This window comes from Podarcis cretensis (genome assembly GCF_951804945.1).
Source record: "Podarcis cretensis genome assembly, chromosome: 13".
Taxonomy (NCBI): domain Eukaryota; kingdom Metazoa; phylum Chordata; class Lepidosauria; order Squamata; family Lacertidae; genus Podarcis; species Podarcis cretensis.
This window is the reverse complement of record NC_137182.1, coordinates 32,485,257-32,512,144: the sequence shown is the minus strand read 5'-3', so window position 1 is coordinate 32,512,144 and position 26,888 is coordinate 32,485,257. Positions and strand designations below refer to the sequence as shown.

General features: G+C 40.1%; 5 protein-coding genes across 5 annotated transcripts; all 5 read left to right on the top strand.

The window, feature by feature from the left end:
- Nucleotides 1–198: 198 nt before the first annotated feature.
- On the top strand, nucleotides 199–1,140 carry LOC307201567 (olfactory receptor 14A16-like; the record flags this gene model as incomplete). Its single annotated transcript, XM_079950850.1, has 1 exon — nucleotides 199–1,140. One exon carries the CDS (start codon nucleotides 199–201, stop codon nucleotides 1,138–1,140), a length of 942 nt encoding a protein of 313 aa, XP_079806976.1.
- Nucleotides 1,141–6,963: 5,823 nt separating this feature from the next.
- LOC307201566 (olfactory receptor 14A16-like) lies at nucleotides 6,964–7,932 on the top strand (the record flags this gene model as incomplete). Its single annotated transcript, XM_079950849.1, has 1 exon — nucleotides 6,964–7,932. One exon carries the CDS (start codon nucleotides 6,964–6,966, stop codon nucleotides 7,930–7,932), a length of 969 nt encoding a protein of 322 aa, XP_079806975.1.
- A 5,454-nt stretch (nucleotides 7,933–13,386) lies between these two features.
- On the top strand, nucleotides 13,387–14,376 carry LOC307201565 (olfactory receptor 14A16-like; the record flags this gene model as incomplete). The annotated part of the gene is made up of 1 exon (XM_079950848.1): nucleotides 13,387–14,376. The coding sequence occupies one exon, from the start codon at nucleotides 13,387–13,389 to the stop codon at nucleotides 14,374–14,376; it is 990 nt and encodes a 329-aa protein (XP_079806974.1).
- A 5,219-nt stretch (nucleotides 14,377–19,595) lies between these two features.
- Nucleotides 19,596–20,552, top strand: LOC307201564 (olfactory receptor 14A16-like; the record flags this gene model as incomplete). Its single annotated transcript, XM_079950847.1, has 1 exon — nucleotides 19,596–20,552. One exon carries the CDS (start codon nucleotides 19,596–19,598, stop codon nucleotides 20,550–20,552), a length of 957 nt encoding a protein of 318 aa, XP_079806973.1.
- A 4,588-nt stretch (nucleotides 20,553–25,140) lies between these two features.
- Nucleotides 25,141–26,109, top strand: LOC307201563 (olfactory receptor 14A16-like; the record flags this gene model as incomplete). The annotated part of the gene is made up of 1 exon (XM_079950846.1): nucleotides 25,141–26,109. One exon carries the CDS (start codon nucleotides 25,141–25,143, stop codon nucleotides 26,107–26,109), a length of 969 nt encoding a protein of 322 aa, XP_079806972.1.
- Between the last annotated feature and the right edge of the window lie 779 nt (nucleotides 26,110–26,888).

Below are 26,888 nucleotides of genomic sequence, written 5' to 3'. Positions count from 1 at the left end.
CCAGCAGCAAATGTGGAAGAAGGCTTTTGCCCTTGTTTACCGCTTATGGACTTCAAAGAGACATCTGATTATCTACTAAAGAAAAAAAATGAGCTGGACTGAATAAGGTTTTGGTTTCATCCAGCAGAGTTCTTATATCAAGGATCAGGCACCTCCAAATTCTATCAGTTCTTTCTCTCCTTTCCCACAGGGTAGATGATGTCAAATGAGACTAATTTTCTTCTTCTGGGATTCTCTGATATGCGGGAGCTGCAAATTTTACACTTTGTGATATTTCTTCTGATTTATTTGGCTACTGTCATGGGAAATCTACTCATAATCATACTCATAACCCTTAACCGTCAACTTCACACGCCAATGTACTTTTTCTTGATGAATTTATCCATTGCAGACATTGGCAACATCTCCATCAATGTGCCCAAAGCCATGAGCAACTCCCTCATGAACACCAGGTTGATTTCATATCCAGAATGTGTTTCCCAAGTCTTTTTCCTGATCTTCTTTGCAGTGACTGACCTGGTCCTCCTCACAGTCATGGCTTATGATCGATATGTCGCCATCTGCAATCCACTACGATATGAGACAGTGATGAACATGAGAGCCTGCATCCAAATGGCAGCTAGTGCATGGATGACTGGCCTTTTCAATGCTATGTTACACTCTGGGGGCACATTTTCCATCACTTTCTGCTCTAACGTTCTCAACCAGTTTTTTTGTGAAATCCCACAATTGCTGAAGCTCTCCTGTAATGACAATTATATGACAGAAGTTGGGATCAATGTATTTGCAGCATGTGAAGCTTTCGGTTGCTTTATCTTCATAATATTTTCTTATGTTCAGATTTTCACCAACGTACTAAGAATCCCCTCAGTGCAAGGGAAGAAGAAAGCCTTATCTACCTGCTTGCCACACCTCATTGTTGTCTCCTTATTTATCTGCACTGGCACCCTTGGCTATTTGTGCCCAACTCAAAATGCCCCCAAAGATCTGGTCATGATGATTTCTGTGCTATATTCTATGTTGCCACCCATGATGAATCCAGTGATTTATAGCATGAGAAATCAAGAGATCAGATCGGCACTGTCAAAACATTTTGGATGGAAACTATGTTCCAAGCATCAAATGAAAATCATTTTGTAATCTACTGTATTTTGATATGGGCATTAAGGAGGGATAATAAATTATTTTGGCTTGCATTTTAACATCACCCACCATACTTTGTCAGTCCCTGACTTTCTAATCGATTGGAACATGACTCTCAGTGAGATAGTGCATTTCTCCAATTTTTGCAATGCAGTGGCAGGTCAAATAAATGTGCAAGAATATGTTTGTTTTAATGAAAAGTTGTATAAAGAATAGGGTGAGAGACAATTCAAACAAACAAAATGCACATTTTAGGGGCAAAATGCATACCTCAGGTGAACAAACCTACAATTTTAATTGGATTTTAGTAAAAAAAAAATTAAAAGTGAGTGGTTTGATGAATAAATTATTGTGTATATGCAAAATTGACATGGAGTAGAAATATTTTGGTCCATTTACAGCAAATAGATATCTTCTTAATAGTATATATTCTGCAGTAGCAATGGTGGATTTGGTGTGGTTTTTTTTAAAGGTATGGACTTATAATTATTTCATAATCAGAAAGAAAGAAAGAAAGAAAGAAAGAAAGAAGGAAGGAAGGAAAGAAAGGAAGGAAGGAAGGAAGGAAGGAAGGAAGGAAGGAAGGAAGGAAGGGAGGGAGTCCTTTTTGTTTTAGGGCAGAAGTACTGGGATTTAAATTCCTACAATTCTTACCAGTAAGGCCCAAAAGAGCTAGGAATCTGACCAGCGGCACCGACTTGCTCCCCATTGAGGGGGTGAGGCTACGTGACATGTCACGTGACTCTACGCAGCTTGCCCGGCAGGATGCACAGAGGGCGATCTTCATGTTTGTTTGTCCCAGCTGCTGCCCGGCTCCTGTGCTTCCAGGCTGCTGGGCAGAGGCTGGGGTGCACAGACATTGTGCAGCGGTGGCAGAGGTTGGTGGCAGCCCTCCCCCCCCCAATATTGTGGGGCACTGCCCCCTGCTGAAAAATAGTGGGGGAGCTGAAGCCTCCTCTGCCCCTTATACCCGGTGCGCCTGGATCTGACTATCTGAAATACCACTTCCTATTACACATGTCTTCACATGAAGTGCTCTTCCATCAGACACCAGTTATGTGGTGTTTGGTGTGAGGAAGATTCCATGCTTGTTGCACTTCTTGGTTTAAATACTTTCCCCAGAAAAGCTAATCTTTCACCATACTTACATTGTTTCAGCACCACTGAAAAGGCTTGGTTATTTGTAAACAAGGTTGGTTTACATTTTCTATTGACATTCAGAAACACTGTATGTGTTCGTAAGTGTTTGTTTATTTATTTAATTAATTACATTTACTTTCCATAAAATATCTCAAAGTAATTTCATAATAAGAACATAAACAATAAAGAGATTTAAAAACAGGCTGCTGTTTCCAGCCATGAACCTGAATAATTGCACTCCCAGCCTCTGAAGATTGGGGGCTCAAATTGGACATAATGGGAGATAGCAGAGGCTAGCTTCCCCCTTAATTCCCCCAATGAATTTGGGGGGTGCCTTGAACCCACAGACACCTTCTGCTGTCAGAGTTGGAAGACTTCACCAAGAATGGAGGGGCAGGGCGCTGTGTTATGCCGTGACTCCATTTTGAAGAAAGCCTTGATCAACTACCTAGTTCACTGTGGATTCCCTTCTATTTTGGATAATTGGGTTAAGTAAAAGGCACCCCAGCTGGCCTGATGTTGACAAAAGCAGCTGGCCTGATGTTGACAAAAGCTGATAACAATTTGACAGCTAATTTGCAAGTTAAATTGCTGCTGGGATGGGACTTTGAAAAAAGAGGGGTAGAACCTTTGACCACCATTTACTTACCTCCATGTACTTCTGAATCCTATCTGTCAGAAATAATGGGAGCCATGTCAATGAAGTACCCTCCTAACTCCCATTCCCTCAGGATGATCCATGGTTGACAATACAGGAAAACCAATGGGGCAACATTTCCCCTTCCAGCTCCTGGCCCAAAGCGGTTTCCATGCTGAAGCCTGGCCAGAAGCCAGAATGGAAAGGATCTCAATTATCAATTTCATATAGAAACATTAGAAACGATGTCAAACAAACAAACAAACAAACAAACAAACAAACAAACAAACCACTTGTTCACACAACTTGTTCAAAAAGGGGGTGTTGGACACAAAATGACAGTTCTTCAAATTGGAGGAGTCCGATTATGTTTTCGTTTTCAAAAGAGGCCATATTATCACCTCATTTAGTACTTCCCCTGAGATAAGTGTTTATAACTTTGCTAGCCCAAGTGTAGAAGTCTAAACATCCTGATTTCGATGACCAGGATGAGAATACAAGCAATTAGCTACACTTCTCCCAAGAGCCTGTCCACATTTCAAGGTCAACAAAGTACAGTAGAAGATATTCAAGAAGAGAGTGAGGGGGCAGGGTAAGACAACATCAGGCCTCTTTCTATCAGAATGACCCCCTCTTAATGCTAAAGGACACCATCTGCCCTGTGAGAAATGAGAACAGAGTGATATATGCAGGCAAGCAATTTCACGTCCTCCTCCAGTTGAACTGTCCTCTACCACTACCCCAATTCACCTTTATATTTTATATCATTTTAAAATTGTAAATGGTCTTGGCCTCAGCAGAAAGGTAGTATAGCTATATGTAACAAAACCCCCCCGAAAACATAGCCTCCTCCAGAATAGCTACTGAAAAACTAGAATACAATCAAAATGGATCTCAGCAATGCTGTCTGCAAAGTGCTTTGCAAGCATGTGTCAGTGGGCCTCAGTGTCATCATCTATTTTCTCTTGAGGAGATAGCTACTGTCTCAAAGGCCTTTCATAATATGGAGCAGCTTCTTGCAGCATAGAATCCTTGTACTCTTGAGTCTGAACCTGGACCTGAAGCTATGAGAATGAATTACTGACATAGGTCTAGCTCCCATGAGTTGAACAGTCCCATCAGCTTATCAGTGCCAATTATCTAGGCTAGGGTAAGGGAAATAATAATAAAGGCAAAAGAAGAAATATTAACAAACTTTTCTGATTAGCTGCACTGAGCTCCTGGGAACACGTCTCCAAGAAACCAAAGACAGACATATAAATTCCTTTCCACAACTGAAAAACTGAAAAGCTACACTGAAAGACACAGAGTCTTGAATCAAATGAAGAATGGAAGTGATACAATGAAGAGACAAATGCAAACACTTCACTGATCCAGCTGGAAGACAAATTGCATCTACAGTACTGTTGTTAATACACAGTGCTTTTTCTGGGGGTACTCAAGGGCATGCAGTCCTGAAACTCATCCCCCCCTTCAATGTTTAAAGTGTGGTACTTACTGTAGCAACTTCATGGTGAGTACCAGTACCATTTTTCTTTTAAAAAGCACTGATAATATGTATGAGGAAAAGTAAATAAACAGTTTCTTATTCCCACCCCCTTTCTTCTCACCATCCTCATCCCCATTCTCTTGTCTCTTTGCCCATTCATCTTCCAAGCACAATTTCTCCATCTTTTTCTTTTCTGCTCAGGGCAGACTGAAGACACACAATGAACAGAATGAGTTAGCTGAGATATATACGGGGAGAGAAAGAGAGAGAACAGAACAGAACAGAACAGAATAGAAAAGAAAATAGATAAATAAATAGCCCCACTTTCTTGAAACCAAATGTGCTTGCTTGCTGTGTTTGTGAGACACTTTGTAGACAGGTTTTTAGAGTGACAAACTTTCCTGGAATGAGCAATTAAAGTAAATTAAAATGTTGTTTTCTAACTATGCAAAAGACCCCATTTGCACTTGTAACAGTGTGGGGGTCTTTGAAGACCAGGTTGTGTCTCAGCAGCACTTCCTGGAATGACCCTGTCACATCATCATTTCAGGAAAACCTGCTAGGCTAGAAGCCAGTTTTGAAATAGCCCAATGTCACTGTGTGTACGCCCAGGGCATGTGAAATATGTTTTGACCTTTTTTTAAAAAAGGAATCTCAGCCACCTCATTACATTAACAAGGAAGTCACTGCAAAATACTCATAAATAGGATTTATATGAAGGTCTTACATTCCTAGCAAAAGAGACAGAAAAAAATATTGAATGTTGCAGGGAGTTTTTTTGGGAGCGTGGGGAGAGGGGGGGGAGAAAGCAGGCTTTGATACAGCACAGCATGATGTTTAGATCATGTAACAGCATTGCCAGAATAGCCATGGGGAGAGTTGTCATCTGAATTGACCACAGGGCCTATATCCTGTGTCCATATCTCTGTACTGTGGCTTGTTGTTGCTGGTTATAGGTTGGGATACTGGTCTTAGAAAGCAGACCCTCCAAGTGTCCCTTTTTTCCAGGGATGGCCCTGATTTAGAGAAGCCGTCCCAGTTTCTGATGTGATCCTGGAATGTCTCGCTTGTCCTTATGGTGTTCTTATTTCATTGGAGAAATGTTGGAGGGTATGGTAGGATGTCCCTTTTTCATTTGTGAAATGTTTGAGAGTTTGGAGTTATCCAACCCCTGAGCCGTCTGAAGGCAATCCTGTATAGGGAAGTTGTTGTTTTTTAAATGTTAAAAGTTTTATTATGTTTTTATATATGTGGGAAGCTGTCCAAAGTGCTGGGGCCACCCAGTAGGATATGTGGGGTATAAATATTAAAATTATCATTATGGAGTGAGGTGTCCCAATTTTGATCAGAGAAATGTTGGTGAAAGTAATGTGTGAGTACTATCAGCTGGGAAGTGAAAGTGAAATCAAGATATAGCACCTGTATAAGTCAGTAGGTTTCCTATATAAAGTGGGGGGTTCCCTTATATCTCCAGTATGTTGTTGCACTATATTCTCCAAAAAGTGAATGTCTTCCATGGATTGGTCTAGGCTCGGGTTGTTGCTGGGGTGTAATTGCTGTTGGAATAGCCTACATGACCCAGGTGTCAAAGGTCTCATCAAAGCAGAGGAGAGACTATGGTGGGAAGAAGCTGAGAAAGTGTTGTTCTAAGCCACTCATGAGGATGCTAACCTACTGCATGAAAATGCATCATCATCATCATCATCATCATCATCATCTAAGGTCCCAGGGTAGTATACAACACTATAAAAATGCCATATTAAAATCACTTAAAACAATTTCAGTTTGGAAAAAGAGGTGTAACCCAAGGTGTGTGTGTGTGTGTGTGTGTGAGAATATGTTTGTATTTGTGGTGTCAAGAAATAGGGTGAAGATATCTGCCTTCAGTATGTGGTGTAAACTCTATAATGAAAGTGCAAAATTCACCTTTTTTGAAAGTGGTTTGTACAAAAAAAATACCCTATCCAAGAACAGTCCCATGAACTTTTAAGGAGACTGGAACTACCAAGAGGGGGCCCTCTGCCATTCTTGACACAAGGCAGAGTCTTGTAGAGAAGGAGGTAATATAAGATATTAGGAGGCCAATTCACTTAGCATTCTAAATAGTAATATGAGTAGTTTAATTGAGCCCAGAAACTAATTTGTAAACCACTGAAGGTGATTTGTGAGTTCAAAATTGAACCCTAGTCAGTAATAAGACTGCTGCATTGTGAAGCAGCTGGAATTTCCGAGATATCTACATATTCTTCTCAAGGCTAAAGTAGTTATATAGAATTTTCTCCTATGCCTCAAAGCTTATCATCCATTCAAATGCATATATGACATCCACTTTGTTGTACTTTGAGGAAAATGTTGCAGGGGCAACAGGATTATCACAGTCCTCCCTACATGAAGCACAAATTTCATGGTGGATTGCAGCACTGCCCAAAATATTGTTAATTATGAATTTAAATTATCTGCATGCAAGCATTAAATAAAATGGAGAATCAGTTCTGATATTTGATGGGATTTTCTCTCACTCACAGGTAGCTCAAAATTTTGTGTGACATGCAAAATGAATAATCTCACTTTCACATCTGGATTTCTACTTCTAGAATTTTCTCAGAACCGAGAACTACAGATATTACACTTCCTTGTGTTCCTAGGACTATACTTGATAACAGTAATCGGGAATCTTTTGATCATCTTTGTAATAGCCCTTGACCATCACCTGCATACACCAATGTACTTCTTCCTCATGAACTTGGCCATTTCTGATATTGGCTCAGTTTCTGTCATTCAACCCAAATCCATCGTTAATTCATTCATGAATAACAGGCACATTTCTTATGGTGAATGTGTCTCTCAAGTTTTTTTCTTTTTTCTCTTTGGATGTGCTGATATTACTGTGTTAACCATAATGGCACATGACAGGTATGTTGCCATATGTAATCCACTACAATATGAAGTAGTTATGAACAAAGGGGCCTACATTCAGATGATTATCACTGCATGGATCACCAGTATTCTCTATGCTGTGCTACACACAGCAGGCACATTTTCCATTACCTTCTGTTCCAATCATGTTGATCAATTCTTCTGTGAAGTCCCAAAACTACTAAAATTGTCTTGCTCTGACTTACACCTAGTTGAAGTTGGACTTCTTGTATTTAGCTGGATTTCTGTGTTTGGATGCTTTGTCTTCATTATTGTAACTTATGCGTATATCATGACTGCAGTTCTCAAAATGCCTTCTGAACAAGGACGGCATAAGGCCCTCTCCACCTGCCTGCCCCACCTCCTGGTTGTCTCTCTGCTTATGTTCACTGGACTTTTTGCCTACATCGGACCAGCTAGTAATAGCTCATCTGGGATGGATCTAGTCTTTGCTGTGATATATACAATACTTCCTCCTATGATGAATCCCTTCATCTACAGCATGAGAAACAAAGAGATCCAGACTGCATTGAAGAAGCTATTGAGCCTTAAACACTTTTGTGACACTGTTCCCAGATATATCCAGAAATCCTTGGGATTTCCTTGAACAGTCCTCCCCAGGCATTGAAAGTGTAGAGATCTGCGAAAGAATTCCCATTACTGGAGACAGATAAAATGTGGGGTCACAGGGGTGGTCTTCCATGTCTGCTAATAGTTATCATGGTCGGTAAATATTATCTCTTTTAATTTATATTGATGTTTTTAAAATATATTCTATCTATTTGCTCTGTTTAGCTTTGCTTTTATGCTGGGGTGGTTTCTTTATTATTGATGATGTGTGCTTGTTTTAAATGATGCTGATGGTGGTGTATTTTAGCCTTATTGATGTACAGCCTGAGATCTCTGCTTTAAGCATAGATGTAAATATTTTGCCTCCCATGTTTAACTACGTTTGCCTGCACCATTTTATCTTTTCAGGACATGTATGTGTAATCTCCCCGCATTCCATGCATGTATTTTCTGGAGCCTTTAAGCAAGAAGGATTGTAGGATTAACTTCCTGTTTTTCTATTAATGTGTGATGTTGATGCCTGGTATTAATGCTGTATTTTTCTCAAAAGTCTTATGTGGGAACAGTTGAGGTAATGCCATTGCAATTCAAAACTGCAACAGCAAGTCAATCGACCATACCAGCTATATTGTACCAATATTTCTGCGAAATCCAAAACTACTAAAATTGTCCTGCTCTGCCTTGTTCCTATCTGAAGTTGGATTTCTTTTATTTAGCGCTATCATAACATTAGGGTGATTTATCTTCAGTGTTATAACTTCAGGGTGGATCTTAACTGCTGTCCTCAAAATCCATTCCGAACAGTGGAATACTATTATTATAGTATTAATATTATTATTAATTAATATTAATATTAATATTAATATTAATAATGGCACAAGGCCCTCTCCATTTGCCTGCTCCTCTGCCTTGTTTTCTCTGTACTCTTGTTCACTGGACTCTTTACCCATGCAGGACCTCCTGGCAATAGCTCATCTGATCTGGATCTTGTCTTTGCTGTGATATATACTAACTAGAAATAAATAAATGCACAGGATGGTTATTAGAAGTAAGAAGCTGCACGGAAATCCAAGTCAAATTGTGTGTGTGTGTGTGTGTGTGTGTGTGTGTGTGTGTGTGTGTATGGACATACTGATACAGACTAATATTGTTGTAGGATTAAAAGATTTGCTTTAAATATTTGGGTCCTCTTTAAGCCCATTATGTTGTATTTCCATGAATGGGCTCCGTAGGAGAAGGCACTGCAGCCCATTGAGTTGCCATAAAGAGACAGTGATTCATGCTTGCAGAAGGAGGCAGGAGGCTCCCCCTCTTCAGCTGAATGGCACATCATCCTAGTGGTAGGAAAACCATAGGCCAGAATAGGCTCTGGCCCAACCTTTTTATGACTGGCAGGCACCTTCCTGAAAGGTGATGGTAAGGGTCACGCCAAATCACCTCCAGGAGGCTCTGCCTGCAGCCATGGGAAGCAGTGGTGAAGGAAGTTGCAAAGGTACAAGGGGGGAGGGAGGAAATAGGTGAGTGACAAGGGGCAGTGGCAGGGTAGTGGTGGTTGTGGGGGCATGATACATACCGGCTCTTATTTTTCTTTAAGACCAAACCAAAAAAACACTTAATACAACAATGCTGTATCTTTTTCTCATGTTATATTGAAGTATTTTAATTAGTAAATAAAATGCAAAAGGCTAAGGTGGTTCAATGATTTTTCTCTGCAAGGGAAAATCAGTGCTCTGTCACAAAAGCCACCTTGTAGATATTTTTGTCATGTTCCTGAAAAGGAATAACAGTCAGCACTCAAGGAACTACTATCAAAAGAGTGTCACCTTGTGCTTATTGCAATCTTTCAAGTGCTTGAAAAATAATAATGATAAAAGATTCACCACCCTTTTCCATTTTGTGTTTCTTTTAAATTTTGAATTGGAAGATTAGACGGAATCTGAAGATTCATGCTGTTCTCCGACAAAGCACTGTAGAAAATGCAATACCTAACTTTCTCTTTGAGAGCCAATATGGATAGGAATGGCTTCAGATTTATGATTATGCCACAGTGACAACACAGCTGATTTTGTATCTCTAAGACTGGAGTTTGTATTGGGAAACCTTTTGTTTGGTTGAGGGGAGGTTGTGGCCTCACCTGCCCCTCCTCAGTAAGGATATCCTGTTAGAGGGATCCGGGGTGTGATTTTTTTCTGGAGCCTTCGCATGGGCTAGAGCCATGTCACAGTTCCCTACGGGAACCCCTGGGGGTGTTACTATCTGACTTAAGTTATAGGGCACTTCCTAATGGTGGACTCCCTGCAGACAGGCAGGAGTCAAGATATAGTCTGGCTTCACCCAAAGCCTAAGCCAAACAACTCACATCTGTAACCAATAAAGTTGTGGCCTTTTTGAACCCATGAACCATAATATTCTGCGTCAGTGTGATTTATTGTTCTCCTGGGAACTTTGTGGCTCGGTTGCCTTGGGATGCAAGGAACTGCTGAAGTGGTCAAACCAGTCTCTTTGGTAATGGCCCTAGTCAGCTTGCTAAGTATACACTTAAAATGTCTTAAGTGTCAAAAAGGAGAATTATTTTAGGTTTTTTTGGAATATCCCATACTTGTTTTTATAATATTCAGTACAGTCCAGAAATTCTTAATTTTCAGTATTATTAAGGGTCCCTGAATGGATTCCCAGCAAAGTACTTTCACGGTGAAAATGACACAAAGCAAACATAAAACAACAGTAAATTCATTCATTCACTTTACATGAATGATAAAATTTACATAAGTGTCATAAAATAAATAAAAGAGAACTGTCATTGTTGACCACAAACTTGACATGAGCCAACAGTGTGACGCGGCAGCTAAAAAAGCCAATGCAATTCTGGGCTGCATCAATAGGAGTATTGCATCTAGATCAAGGGAAGTAATAGTGCCACTGTATTCTGCTCTGGTCAGACCTCACCTGGAGTACTGTGTCCAGTTCTGGGCACCACAGTTCAAGAAGGACACAGACAAACTGGAATGTGTCCAGAGGAGGGCAACCAAAATGGTCAAAGGCCTGGAAACCATGTCTTATGAAGAACGGCTAAGGGAGCTGGGCATGTTTAGCCTGGAGAAGAGGAGGTTAAGGGGTGATATGATAGCCATGTTCAAATATATAAAAGGATGTCACATAGAGGAGGGAGAAAGGTTGTTTTCTGCTGCTCCAGAGAAGCGGACACGGAGCAATGGTTCCAAACTACAAGAAAAAAGATTCCACCTAAACATTAGGAAGAACTTCCTGACAGTAAGAGCTGTTTGACAGTGGAATTTGCTACCAAGGAGTGTGGTGGAGTCTCCTTCTTTGGAGGTCTTTAAGCAGAGGCTTGACAACCATATGTCAGGAGTGCTCTGATGGTGTTTCCTGCTTGGCAGGGGGTTGGACTCGATGGCCCTTGTGGTCTCTTCCAACTCTATGATTCTATGATTCTATGATTGTGAAGTTCTGTGTTTCAGGTTGTGTCACCACCAAGCCCCTTTGCTGAAGCTTGGTCTTTATGCTGACTCAGCTCCTCAACAGTTCTGTCAAACAGATTAACATTTAGGAATCAAATTATAAAACCCTATGTAACATCATTTACAACAACCAATGGCATCTGCAAAATGCTTTGCTGAGCCAGCCTCTCAACAATGTTCTATTTTCTCTGGAGGGAACAGCTGTAAAAGGCAATAAGGAACAACTCTTTGCAGGTATAGTACATGTACTTTAAGCCTTAACTGGAACATCAAGGGGGGGGGAATAGAATTAGACATCAACATTCCTATTGCCTTATTGGTGCCAATCATCTATTTAGGATAGTGTGGGAACAAACAAAGAGAAGATAAAGGGGGGGGGGGGAATCAACACCACTTTCCTGATTAGGTGTACTGGGCTCCTGAGAGAGCATGTCTCAAAGAAGTCAGAGAAAACAGAACTATAAATTCCTTCCCGCAGCAGAAAAACCTCAGTGTTAGTAGATACATACAGAGGATTAATTTTCAAAGGAAGAATTAAGGAAGTTCAAAGGACTGGGTGAACTACGTGCCTTGTCTGCCCATTGAAACATTGTTGAGACAAAATAAAGTTCAGTCTACACATACATGCAACATAATACTTCAAAGTCTTCTTCCTGAGCAACTGGAATATCTCTTTTGAAAACTGCTGCATTTGAGCTGATAGGAGGCTTCTGCATGGAACCAGTGATGGTTACTTTAACAATGAAAGTGAGTACATCCATTTTCAATCATTTAATGATAAAACTCTATGCTCAAAGTATGTCTCATTAAATTTAGTGGGACTTACTCTCAGCTAAGTGTTCACAGTATTGCAGCCGACATTACTAAAATGTATATATGATCTGTTATGGCAAAAATAAAAGTTTTCTTGAGGACTAATAAATTTATTGTGCAGGGAATTTTCATATATAATACATATTGATCTCTTAAGAAGTCAAAGACCAAAAAAGAAGAAAAAAACAACCCCTATACAAATTTACCCTAACTTTTTGACTTCGTGGTTAGTGCACAAACAACCAGACAAAATCGAAGATGCCATTGTAGGTTCATCGTCACATTCCTGAACAGTCTGTTGGTGCCTGAAATACTTGCACATTTATTACGGCTTTTTTTGGAACAAAGGTCCACGAAGCATTATCTTGAGTATACATGTGGCTGTGGTTAGCTTTTGTGGTAGGGGATGGAGGGTGTAAACAGTGAATTGCTAAAAGTACAGAGACAGTGAAAAATAGTCAATTAACTAAGTAGCTGGATTGGTAAACCATTTAATACATGTTTAGTTATTTAAAAATATATTGGAACAGTTCAATTTCATGTTATAACACTATACCTCTTGCAATTTAGTAGTTTCATGGTGCAATCTCCTTTTGCAGTTTTTTCCCCCCCAAGTGCAACCATATTAAGGTCAAAAAACACTCTGAGTCTGGTCCCATGAACTTCTGAGGGTGCTGGAACTACCAAGAGGAGCCCCCTTGCCAATCTTATCACAAAGCAGAGTCTGTACGGAAGGAGTCAATATCAGATATTAGGAAACCAACTCGCTTAGCATTCTAAATAGTAATATGAGTAGTATAATTGTGCCCAGTGTGTAAACCACTGCAGGTGACTTGTGAGTTCAAAATTGAACCCTGTTCAGTACTAACACTACTGCATTTTGACCATCTGATATCTACCTATTTTTTCTGAAGGATAAGGTAATTGTGCAGATTTCCTCCTGTACCCCAAAGATTATCATCTACTCAAGATGCATTTATGACATCCACTTTGTTGTACTATGAGGAAAATATTGAAGGGGCAATAGGAATATCACAGTTCTCCCTACATGAAGCACACATTTCATGGTGGATTGCAGTTAATAAATATGAATTTAAAATATCTGCATAAAAGCATTAAATGAAATGGAGAATCAGTTCTGATATTTTGTGGGATTTTCTATCCTTCACAGATAGCTGGCAATCTTGTATGACATAAAAATGGACAATCTGACATCCACATCTGAATTTCTACTTCTAGAATTTTCTCAGAACCGAGAACTACAGATACTACACTTCTTTGTGTTCCTAGGACTATACTTGTTAACGGTAATTGGGAATCTTTTGATCATCTTTTTAATAGCTCTTGACCATCACCTGCATACACCAATGTACTTCTTCCTTATGAACTTGGCCGTTTCTGATATTGGCTCAGTTTCTGTCATTCAACCCAAATCCATGGTTAATTCAATCATGAATAACAGGCACATTTCTTATGGTGAATGTGTCTCTCAAGTTTTTTTCTTTTTCATCTTTGGGTGCTCTGATTTTACCCTGTTAACCATAATGGCACATGACAGGTATGTTGCCATCTGTAATCCACTGCAATATGAAGTAATTATGAACAAAGGGGCCTGCATTCAGATGATAACCATTGCATGGATCACTAGTATTCTCTATGCTGTCTTACACACTGCAGGCACATTTTCCATTACCTTCTGTTCCAATCAAGTTGATCAATTCTTCTGTGAAGTCCCAAAACTACTAAAATTGTCTTGCTCTGACTTACACCTAGTTGAAGTTGGACTTCTTGTGTTTAGCTGTATTTCTGTTTTTGGATGCTTTGTCTTCATCATTGTAACTTATGTGTATATCATGACTGCAGTCCTCAAAATGCCTTCTGAACAGGGACGGCATAAGGCCCTCTCCACCTGCCTGCCCCACCTCCTCGTTGTCTCTCTGCTTATGTCCACTGGACTCTTTGCCTACATCAGACCACCTAGCAACAGCTCATCTGGGCTGGATCTTTTCTTTGCTGTGATATATACTATTCTTCCACCTATACTGAACCCATTCATCTATAGCATGAGAAACAAGGAGATCCAGACTGCATTGTGGAAACAATTGAATCTTAAGCAGTTTCCTGACACTATTCCCAGGTTCATTCTGAAATGTTTGGGATTTCCTTTTATAGCCCTTCCTAGGAGTTGATATCTACTGGGGTTGCCCTTCTTAGGGAGCAATCCAATATTCAAGAAGCAGGCATGAAAAGTATGCAGCAGAATGATCTGGTAGACACATTTGTTGTTGCTCTGTACCCCATAGATGTTATTTTGTTGTGTTTTGAACCCTGGACCTTTCCGTATTTTGTTGGCACCCAACTACTATCAGCTAGGACCACTTATCATTCTGTTTTGGGTTGAAGGGAGATGGAGTCCAACAAAATAGGAAAGGCCATTGGTCCTCACTCACTAGACTACCGGAGTGCTACTTAAATGGCTTGGTTTTGTATTGTCATCTAAAAGCAATGTATGGTATTAAAGTAACAGCATTTATTTTTCCCGTGTTGTTTTTTGTGTTGTTATTAGGTAAATGAAATGGAAAAGTATCAACTCTTTTACCATATGGAGAGGAGTTATAGCTCAATACATCTGGAAGGTTGATCTTTAGTGATTCTTCCTCAATTCCAAGTTCACCCCTTCTTCCTAAATGAGTGATCAAGGTTGACCTTTGTGACTCTAGATTCACCCCTGACAACATTCCAATGTGATGTAAGCTACTGTGTCAATTTCACTAGCAAAGTCCCATGGCAGTTTAGCCAAGCTCTGTGCTCAGGGTTTTCCTTTGGAGTTCACTGAGGAAACTACATGAAGCCCAGGATGTTCATCTCTTATGAGAGAAAGAGATTGCTGATTTTAGGTTGATTTAGGCCTGAAGAATGTAGTAGATGCTACCTGCCTATATTATATTAAGTTTAGAAAGTAGGAGCTACATTTTATTTTTATTTTACTTTTAAGTTCTGTTTATTTTGCAGATATAGGAAGGGTATCTTCAGGCATCATTTATGTAAACATGCAAAATGGTGTTCTCAATTATATATGCAATATCATTTGCAACAGGTAGCAATGTGCTCTGTTCTGCGGGTCCAAATATAGACTAGGGCGATGGATTGACTGAGCCCTTAAAAGTCTCAGTTGCAGAGATTCCAAAGGAAGATTCACAAAACACCTGAGTGATCAGTTCTACTGCTTTATCATAAAGTTATATCAAGAGACTTACATACAGCAATGCAATGTAGGATTCCTTGCCACTACACTTCAGATCGGACACTGAAGCAGCAAGCATCATGGCTTTGTCTATGAGGGGTCAATTGGATATGGGCTGCTCTTTCTCCAAGAACAAAATGGGTTCTATCTTAATAGATCTCTGAAGTAGCAACATACCAACAGTATAGAAGAAAGGTTGAATTTATTGAGCAGAATAGGCCTTTATACACACATTTTAAAAGTGCAGAAACTCACCCAAGATCAAATAAAGAGGCAGACAATAAATTCTTAACACAGAAGACTAAACAGCCAACAACACACACACACAAACCATCCCAAACAAAACATTAACCCAACAGCCAACATCCAATAGCAGACAACCAACTGAACCCCTCCAGCCAGCTGCAGGGAGTCCCAGGGGTATCAGGGGCTATGCAGGACCAGCAATAGCATTGGCTTGCATCAAGTCTCCCTCTTGTCTGGCTCAAACCCTGCAGTTTTTATCAGCTCCAGGCAGTGGCATAGCTAGCCGCTCATGTGCTGGGGGCGGCATGCACATGCTGCAACCGGGAGTGGGACGAGCCACCGATGGGGGTGGGGCGCACTGCATGAAGCCTCTCCACCATCACCCCCTCAGCCATAGGGCAGCTGAGGGAGAGGTGGAGGGCAGACACATGTCCCATGCTGCCATTTTAGGCAGCGCGGAGCCTGCAGGCACCCAAGCCACCACATCAGTCACTGGTGTGGCGCCTAGTGCCAGCCACATTTCGTTACATTTGTTTACTGATCTAAAAAATTTCATGAGCCCATTTTTTTAAAAAACACACTCATATTTGTGTCATTTTGTCACCCCCCTCCCCTCAGTGATGACACCCCCGCGGCAGTCTGCACCCCCCTTCCTCCACCACTGGCTCCAGGCAGATGAGGCTTAATGACTCAACTGCTGCCACCTGGAGTGGTTGATCCTATTTTCACCTGGCCTGTGAGTTCATGATCCAGGCCAATAAACCAGCTAAACCTCAACTGGGCCACCCCCACCCCCCAGGAACAGGAGTGCTCCTGAAAGCATGTTAAGTTGGTACTGAATCAAGGATTACTAGCACAAGGCCACCTATGCCTCCTCGATTGCGATTCTTCTGCATTTCCACTACAAATACTTATCCAAAAATCAAGCAATGCAAGCTTGCAAAAAGAGTCCAATTAAACACCCTTTGCTTAAAGGTCTGTTCCCCACTGCCATTCATCTCTTATATAAGGGAGTCAGTGCCAGGCAATCAGCGTGAGAAGTCTCAACTCTCCCAACCAAAATTAAGACTTCAAAACAACCATATAAGAATATATGATCTCATTCTACAACTTGCATCAGTTAGTCGCAGGGTTATCTCAACTACCAAGATGTTATTTACAGGCATTCCAGGACAACACATCATTTGGTTCTACAGTCAATGGGCCTCTGAGAAATCCTTAGTTTTGTTAGGATAACTTAACTTTAATATGTCCTTCTTAATACAGAAAAGCTCCATGCTGATATAGCACCTGTTCCCATGCTTGAACCCCAAGTCTAAACCTGGACATCAGTAAGGAAATTAAAAATGATTGACATTTATTTGGCTCAGCAAGCTTTTCAGATCAGCTGTGCAAGGCTCCTGAGAACATGTCTCCAAGAAAGCAAAGCAAACAAAAATATAAATTCCATCCCACAACAGAAAAAAACACAGAAAATTGGCAGACACACAGAATACCAAGTTTCAAAGGAGCAATGAAAGTGCTTCAGTGAACAGACAAATGCAAATATTTATTTTATGCAAAAGCAGTTGGGAGAGAAAATTAATCTTCTGTTCATGATACTTTGAGGAATAGTAAGTACAAGTTTTCTCATCCCCCCTTTCTTCTCATCATTCTTATTCCTATTATCTCACTCATCCATCTTTATTTCAAAAAACCAATTTCCCCTCCTAGCATTCTCTCACACCCATATCTAAATATGGTAGTGGCTTATATTTGTGGTTAATGCACAATCAAACATATAGTAGTATCTAAGAGACACAATAAGCAGATTTTATTTTCACATTTTCAAGCAAAATCATCATTTTTGTAGCACCTGAAAGACTAACACATTTATTACAGCATATTCTTTTTTGGGGGGAAGGATTGCAAACAGTGAGGTCAGTGGAATATGAAATGCAGTAAGTACAAATAATGAAATTTATATTATCATGGTGGCAATTCACAGAACAGTTGCTGATAAACAAACCTCCTGAATTGTTAAGCAGTTTAAGGCATGCAGGATGTTCAAAGTCCACTGTTCTAATTCAGTCAACAAACCTCTTGCTGGATTGTAGCCCAGTGTTTTCCTGTTATATTCAGCTTTTGAAGCCCATTTATTCTTCAGTGCAGAGACTGGCCAGTTCATCCAATGTAGAATTCAGAAGGGCATGACCGGCATCTGATGACATATATCACATTGGAAGCAGGGTGAATGAAGCCCTGTTATTCTGGATAATACCATGGCAAACCTTTACACAATGTATACTTCAACCATCCAGTATGTTTGTGTGTGAAGAAATGATGCTTTCAAAGAGCAGGTAATGGAGAGTAGCACTTAAAGAAGAAAAATAGTAATGCTGTATAACTAGGGCAGTGAATTATGCTTACGTTATAAATGCAACATGGCAGCTGAGGGATTTTTATTTTTATTTTAGTCAAAATACACTTGAAATTCTGTGTTATTGCTTCCAATTGTGACATTCTCTTTGAAAATAGGCTGGCAACACCTAGAGAGCATGATGTTGGGAAATGCTGGTTCACAGCTTTGTCATCTGTTGAAAAAATAGGACCAAGGAGCAAGTCCTGCACATTTTGGATCACATTCCTGATTCTCCTGATAAATCTTTTCCAGTATGGTCCAAATGTTTTGTGTTACACTGGAAGGAAAGAAGTCTATTTTGGGGGTAGGGAGCAGAGGGAGTGGAAGTCAAGAGTGAGGAGAGTATCATGTCAAGAATGCTTTTCTGAGTGATGGCAAGGAGGGCAATTTTCCATTGACAAACACTGGCAGGATTTTCTGCAAGCATTCCCAGACCAGCCATTTTTTCACCAGAGATGCAGATACAGTAAAAGAATGTCACTTTTCCAGAGAATGAAGATAGTTGGGGAAGGGTAGGGAAAGAAAACAGCACTACATGTGTATGATAACTATTATATCCTATCATACTAGTGTTGCAAGAGTAGACACAGGAACAGAGTGGACTTCTGCAGTGCCCACACAGTCTGGTCACTTTGTCTACAGTATATCCCTGTGAAGTGGCCTGCTCTGGCTGATGACTGATGATAACAGCTTTAGTTTGGGACACTGTCTGCAACAAGTACAGACCTATTCTTAAAGACCTGTGAGAGGGAAGTGTAATTCAAGTGGTTTCAGCTGGGAACTATCAGGGCAAGAAGTGGTGTCTTGTCATTTTCTCTTCTAGGCCTCTCAAGAGGTAGATTATTCCTGGATACATGTCTGGCCTTCATTATCATTTTTCCCACTTCAATTGATGGACGTTTAACCAGCTCAGGCTGATGGTGGGTTGTTAGTGTTGTTCTAGATCAACTGTGATGATGCTAGCATATCCCATGCCATCTCTTGTAATAGATGTCCTCCTGAAAATTTTAAATACCGTAATTGCGTAGAATGTCCTCCTGTACATCCCCTTTCTTGTACAATGAGGAAAATATTGATGATGCAAAACGATATCACAGTCATTCTCTCTTCAAGGAACACACATTTGCCAATGGATTATAGCATTTCCCATCACATTAATCAGCATGATTTTAATGGCTCTGCAGACAAGTATTAAAATAAATGGAGAATCAGCTGGATAGCTCAGTTGGTTGGAACATATGTGCTGATAACACCAATGTTGCAGGTTCAAAGTCTGTATGGGATGGATGTATATTCCTGCATTGCAGGGGTGGGCCTAGGTGATCCTTAGGCTTCCTTCCAACTCTACAATTCTATGATTGTATTATTCTAATAGATTTTATTTGCTATACATACAAGTATAAAAATAAATGGAGAATCACTTTTAGTATTCTTATGGGTTTTATTCTCTCTCTCTCTCTCTCTCTCTCTCTCTCTCTCTCTCTTACAGGTAACACACCGTTGTTTTCACATACAGAATGTCTAATCTGACCTCCACTTCTGGATTTCTGCTTCTGGAATTTTCTCAGGTCCGAGAACTGCAGGTCTTACAGTTCTTTCTGTTCCTAGCATTATACTTAATAATCATAATGGGGAATCTTTTGATCATTGTTGTGATAGCTCTTGACCATCGTCTACATATACCAATGTACTTCTTCCTAATGAACTTGGCCATTTCTGATATTGGCACAGTTTCTGTCACTCTACCCAAATCAATGTTTAACTTACTCATAAACAGCAGTCACATTTCCTATTTTGAATGTGTCTCTCAAATTTTCTTCTTTTTAGTCTTTGAATGCTTAGATTTTGCTATTTTAATAATAATGGCACATGACCGGTATGTTGCTATCTGCAATCCACTGCAATATGAACAAATCATGAATGAAGGAGCCTGCGTTCAGATGACAACCATTGCGTGGATTGTCAGTATTCTCTATTCTGCGTTACACACTGCTGGCACATTTTCAATGAACTTCTGCTCCAATCGTGTTGATCAATTCTTCTGTGAAATCCCCAAATTAATGAAATTGTCTTGCTCTGACTTATACCTAGTTGAAGTTGGAATTCTTGTATTTGGTTATATCATAGCATTGGTATGCTTCATTTTCATTATTAAAACGTACGTGTGGATCTTCACTACAGTCCTCAAAATCCCTTCCAAACAGGGACAGCATAAGGCCCTCTCCACTTGCCTGCCCCACCTCCTTGTTGTCTCTCTGTATGTGTTCTCTGCAACCTTTGTTTATGCAACACCACATAGTAATATCTCACCTGACCTGGATCTAGTCTTTGCTGTGATATATACTATACTTCCTTCTTTACTAAATCCCTTCATCTATAGCTTGAGAAACAAAGAGATCCAGACTGCATTGCAGAAGCTATTGAATCTTAAACACTTGTATGGCACTGTTCCCAAATTTGTTCTGAAAAGTTGAAATGCTGTAGAGCCCTATCTGGGAGGTGAGATCTCACATGGTGATGATTATTAGTGTCCCATCGCTAGATGATGTACACAGTGTGGGGACATGTGGGTGGCCCTGCTCCATGGTGGCTCCGAAGCTTTGGAATTCCATTTCCCTTGAGATTACTCAGGCATTCATGATGTTTCCTTTCTAATCTTAGCTTAACACAAGGGTTTTTTTGGGGAGGGGATTGCTATTGAATTGATGCTGAGTTGCTTGTTTATGTGTTCTTGATTTTAACTTGTGCTGATTGTATTCTGTTGTAGGTTCCTAGTTTTAAGCTCTGAAATTACTGGATTGGATTGGGATATTTATATTTTAAATACATAAGGCGTAATGTCCTTATTTTCTTAGAATACACCCTTACCATATTGTTAACCTTACTTGTTTAAAAAGAAGCTGTAGATACACACAGTGGGAACATATGTTGTTCTCTACCCATATTATTTTGGCAATGCTGCTTCTGTCCAGGTCTCCCAACAGTTCCAGCCAGCATGGCTCATGGCTACATTGTTCTATACCCACTTGAAAGTGAGTATAAATTTCCCTGAGCACTTGCTGAGCACTTCTACATTGTTTATACTCACTTGAAAGTGAGTATAAATTTCCCTGAGCACTTGCTGAATTTGGAAATTTATATCATGAAAAATGAAAGATGCTTTGTGGAAACTAGGGGTTTTTCTTGGTTGTTATTATTTAGAATAAAACTCTTTAAATTTTGATGATATGCACACTGTAAACATGAAGACGGGACTTAACATATTTTCATGTGTTAAGACTATGTGGCTCAAGAGATAAAGATTTAATTTACCACAAATGTTAGTGAAACAAGGCACAATTCATGTGATATGTTTATTCTAAATACAAAGTACCAAGGAACTGAACATTATATTTATTCATTCATTCCATTACCCCTTGCCAAGATACCTTTTGAACTAATGAAATACCTGTACATCTTTTTCCCCAGACAGAAATAAATAAATGCACAGGCTAGTTATTAGAAATAAGAAGCTTTCTAGCTATCCAAGTTCAATTGTTTGTGTGTGTTTGTGTATAGATGGACAGATTGATACAGACTAATATTGTTAAAGGATTACAGGATTTGCTTTGAATATGTGCTTCCCCTTTAAGCCCATTATATTGTATCTCTATCATTGGACTCTGTGGGAGAAGGCACTGCAGTGTCTTTTTAAGCACCCTTTTTACATGTCTCAAGAGTCCATTGTGTTGCCATAAAGAGATAGTGATTCATGCTTGCAGAAGGTGACAGTAGACTCCCCCTCTTCAGCTGGATGCCACATGATCCTAGTACAGTGGTACCTCGGGTTACAGAAGCTTCAGGTTACAGACACCGCTAACCCAGAAATAGTACCTCGGGTTAAGAACTTTGCTTCAGGATGAGAACAGAAATCGTGTGGTGGCAGCAGGAGGCCCCATTAGCTAAAGTGGTACCTCAGGTTAAGAACGGACATCCAGAACGAATTAAGTTCTTAACCCGAGGTATCACTTTGTAGGAAAACCACAGGCCAGAATAGGCTCTGGCACAACCTTTTTATGATTGGTAGGCACCTTTCTGAAAGGTGCTTTGGTGATCCTAAGGTTTACGCCAAATCTCCTCCAGCAGGCTGTGCCTGCAGCCATGGGAAGCAGTGGTAGAGGAAGTTGCAAAGGTGCAAGGGGGGGAGCAGGAGGGTGACAAGTGACAGTGGAGGGGGGGTTGTGGGGACATGGTGCATACTGGCACCTGTTTTTCTTTTAAAACAATAACAAAAAACCACTGAATATAGCATATGTTTTCTCGTGTTTCGTTGCAGTATATTAATAAGTAAAACAAATGCAAAAGGCCAAGGTGGTGCAATGATTTTTCTCTGCAAGAGCAAACCAGTGCTCTGTCACAAAAGCCACATTGTAGATATTGTTGTCATGTTCCCGAAAATGAATAACATCAGTCAACACTCAAGGAACTACCATCAAAAGAGTGTCACCTTGTGCTTATTGAAGTCTTTAAGTGCTTGAAGAACATGAACAACAACAGCAGCAGTCACCCTTTTCCATTTTATGCTTCTTTTAAATTTTGAATTGGACAATTAGGCTGAAGTCATGTTGTTCTCCCACAAATCAATGTAAAAAATGCAATGCCAAACTTTCTTCTTGAGATTTAATATGGATAGGAATGGCTTCAGATTCATGAAGTGATAAATCTGATTTTGTATCTCTAAGATTGGAATTTGTAGGAGAAGGAACTGCTGAAATGGTCAGACCAATCTATTTGTTAAGGAAATAGCCCTAGCCTGCTTGCTAAGTATCCTTTTTACATGGATGACCATCCACAGTGATTGGGCAGTTGGGTTACTGGGCAAATTTTGGTGTTGCCATTTAGGGGGATGGACCAAAGATTATAAAATCAAGTCACTGACTGGGCTTTTTCGCTGCGTGCATCAGATGACCTGCCCACCCTCCCTAATCTAGGGCTATTGCATTGACCTTGCTATGCCTGTCATGGGGTTGTCTGCTTTTGGGGCAGGGGCCTGGTAGGAGTTTTGTCCATTTGGCTGATTGGCTGGTGCCATTTGCTTTTTGCCTACTGCGTAGCAAATCGTCACAACTTGTCAGGTTGTGGTTAGGCATTGGTTAAAAAATTGGTTGGTGGAGGGGTAAGGATTGGCGGTGCCTGCCCCTCCAATGCTGGTGCTGCACAGGTATTCCGTTAAAGGAATCCAGGGGCTTGCCATTCTTTCGTCCGTACCCCTGAATGGGACTTGGGCCTCGCAGGGGAGAGGTGAGGGTCTGGTGCCCGGCTCCATGGTCCCCCCAATATTGTTTCCCCTTACTGGCTTTTGCTGGAATCCGGAAGTCAGTTCTGTCCTGGGGCAGGGGACAGATAGTTGGCACCAATGCCTAAGCAACCACTCACATTTATGTATTTTAATAAAGTTGTGGCCATAATTATGCCAAAAACCTTAAACAAAAACTATGTGTGAATTGTCAATTATTTAGGGGTGGCTTGGGGGACCTCGACACACAACCCTTTGTAACATAGAAACATCAACAACAACCACCAATGGCATCTGCAAAATGCTTTGCTGAGCCAGCCTCTCAACAATGTTCTATTTTCTCTGGAGGGAACAGCTGTAAAAGGCAATATAGAACAACTCTTTGCAGGTACAGTATAGTACTTGCACGTTAAGCCAAAACCGGAACATCAAGCGAACAAAATATAATTAATTATAGACATTAACATTCCTATTGCATTCCTATTGCCTTATTGGTGCCAATCATCTATTTAGGTTAGTGTGGAAACAAACAAAGAGAAGGCGAAGGAAAAAAATTCAACACATTTTTCCCGATGAGGTGCACTGGGCTCTTGGGAGAATGTATCCAAGATGTCAAAGAAAATAGAACTACAAATTCCTTCCCACAGCTAATAGACCTCAGTGTTGGTAGAAACACACAGAGGGCTAGGTTTCAAAGAAAAATTAAGAAAGATCAAAGAACTGGGTGAACTACGTGCCTTGTCTGCCCATTGCAGACATTGTTGAGACAAGATAAAGTTCAACATACACATACATGCAACATAATACTTCAGAGTCTTCCTCCTAAACAACTGGATTCTCTCTTTTGAAAACTGCTGCATTTGAACTGATAAGAGATTTCCACCTGAAACCAGTGGTGCTTATTTCAATAATGTAAGTGAGTACATCCATTTACAACCATTTAATAGTAAAATTCAATGCTCAAAGTATGTCTCATAAAATTTAGTGGGACTTAATCCCAGCTAAGTGTTCACAGGATTGCAACCTACATTACTAAAATATACATGTTTTTTTATTAAAATATCAATTGTAAGAATTCAATCCAAAAGTGATAACACTATATCTCTTGGTGAATTGCAATTTAGTAGTTTCATGGTGCAATCTCCTTTTGCAGTTTCTTTTTTCAAGTGCCACCATATTAAGCTCAAAAAATACTCTCTCCAAGTTCGGTTGAATGAATTTCTATGGGTGCTGGAACTACTAAGAGGGAATCTTTTCCAATATTAACACAAGACAGAGTTTGTTGGAAAGGAGGCAATCTCAGATAATAGGAGACCAATTCACTTAGCATTCTAATATGTAATATGAGTAGTATAATTGTGCCCAGAAACTAATTTGTAAACCACTGCAGGTGACTTGTGAGTTCAAAATTGAACCCTGTTCAGTACTAACACTACTGCATTTTGAACCAGCTGAAATTTCTGAGATATCTACCTATTTTTCTGAAGGATAGAGTAATTATGCAGATTTCCTCCCGTACCCCCAAAGATTCTCATTTACTCAAGATGCATTTATGACATCCACTTTGTTGTACTATGAGGAAAATATTAAAGGGGCAATAGGAATATCACAGTCCTCCCTACACGAAGCACACATTTCATGGTGGATTGCAGCACTCCCCATAACGTTAATAAATATGAATTTAAAATATCTGCATAAAAGCATTAAATGAAATGGAGAATCAGTTCTGATATTTTGTGGGATTTTCTATCCTTCACAGATAGCTGGCAATCTTGTGTGACATAAAAATGGACAATCTGACATCGACATCTGAATTTCTACTTCTAGAATTTTCTCGGAACCGAGAACTACAGATACTACACTTCTTTGTGTTCCTAGGACTATACTTGTTAACGGTAATTGGGAATCTTTTGATCATTTTTTTAATAGCCCTTGACCATCACCTGCATACACCAATGTACTTCTTCCTCATGAACTTGGCCGTTTCTGATATTGGCTCAGTTTCTGTCATTCAACCCAAATCCATCATTAATTCAATCATGAATAACAGGCACATTTCGTATGCTGCATGTGTCACTCAAGTTTTCTTCTTTTTCCTCTTTGGATGCTCTGATTTTACCCTGTTAACCATAATGGCACATGACAGGTATGTTGCCATCTGTAATCCACTGCAATATGAAGTAGTTATGAACAAAGGGGCCTGCATTCAGATGATAACCATTGCATGGATCACCAGTATTCTCTATGCTGTCTTACACACTGCAGGCACATTTTCCATTACCTTCTGTTCCAATCGTGTTGATCAATTCTTCTGTGAAGTCCCAAAGCTACTAAAATTATCTTGCTCTGACTTATACCTAGTTGAAGTTGGACTTCTTGTGTTTAGCTGTATTTCTGTTTTTGGATGCTTTGTCTTCATCATTGTAACTTATGCATGGATCTTGAGTACAGTACTCAAAATGCCTTCTGAACAGGGACGGCATAAGGCCCTCACCACCTGCCTGCCCCACCTCGTGGTTGTCTCTGTCTTCATTTTCACTGCAGTCTTTGCCTACATCAGACCACCTAGTAATAGCTCATCTGGCCTGGATCTAGTCTTTGCTGTGATATATACTATTCTTGCCCCTATGCTCAACCCATTCATCTATAGCATAAGAAACAAAGAGATCCAGACTGCATTGTGGAAACAATTGAATCTTAAGCAATTTCCTGACACTGTTCCTAGATATATCCAGAAATGCTTGGGATTTCCTTAAACAGTCCTGCCCAGGCATTGAAAGTGTTGAGATCTGCGAAAGAATTCCCATCACTGGAGACATAAAATGTGGGGCCACAGGGGTGGTCTTCCATGACTGCTAGTAGTTATCATGGTCGCTACACATTATCTCTTTTAATTTATATTGATGTTTTTAAAATATATTCTATCTATTTGCTCTGTTTAGCTTTGCTTTTATGCTGGGGTGGTTTCTTTATTATTGATGATGTATGCTTGTTTTAAATGATGCTGATGGTGGTGTATTTTAGGCTTATTGATGTACAGCCTGAGATGTCAACATTAAGCATAGATGTAAATATGTTGCCTCCCATGTTTAACTATGTTTGCTTGCACCATTTTAGCTTTTCAGCACATGTATGTGTAATCTCCCTCCATTCCATGCATGTTTTTCTGGAGTCTTTAAGAAAGAAGGATTGTAGGATTAACTTCCTGTTTTTCTATTAATGTGTGATATTGATGCCTGGTATTAATGGTGTATTTTTCTCAAGAGTCTCACGTGGGAACAGTTGTGCTAATGCCATTACTTTTCAAAACGGCAACAGCAAGTCAATGTACCATACAGGCAAACCCACCTGACCTGAACCCCATAGAGAATCTATGGGGCATTGCCAAGAGAAAGATGAGGGACATGAGACTGAGCAATGCAGAAGAGCTGAAGGCTGCTATTGAAGCTTCCTGGTCTTCCATAACACCTCAGCAGTGCCAGAGGCTGATAGCATCCATGTCACGCCGCATTGAGGCAGTAATTGATGCAAAAGG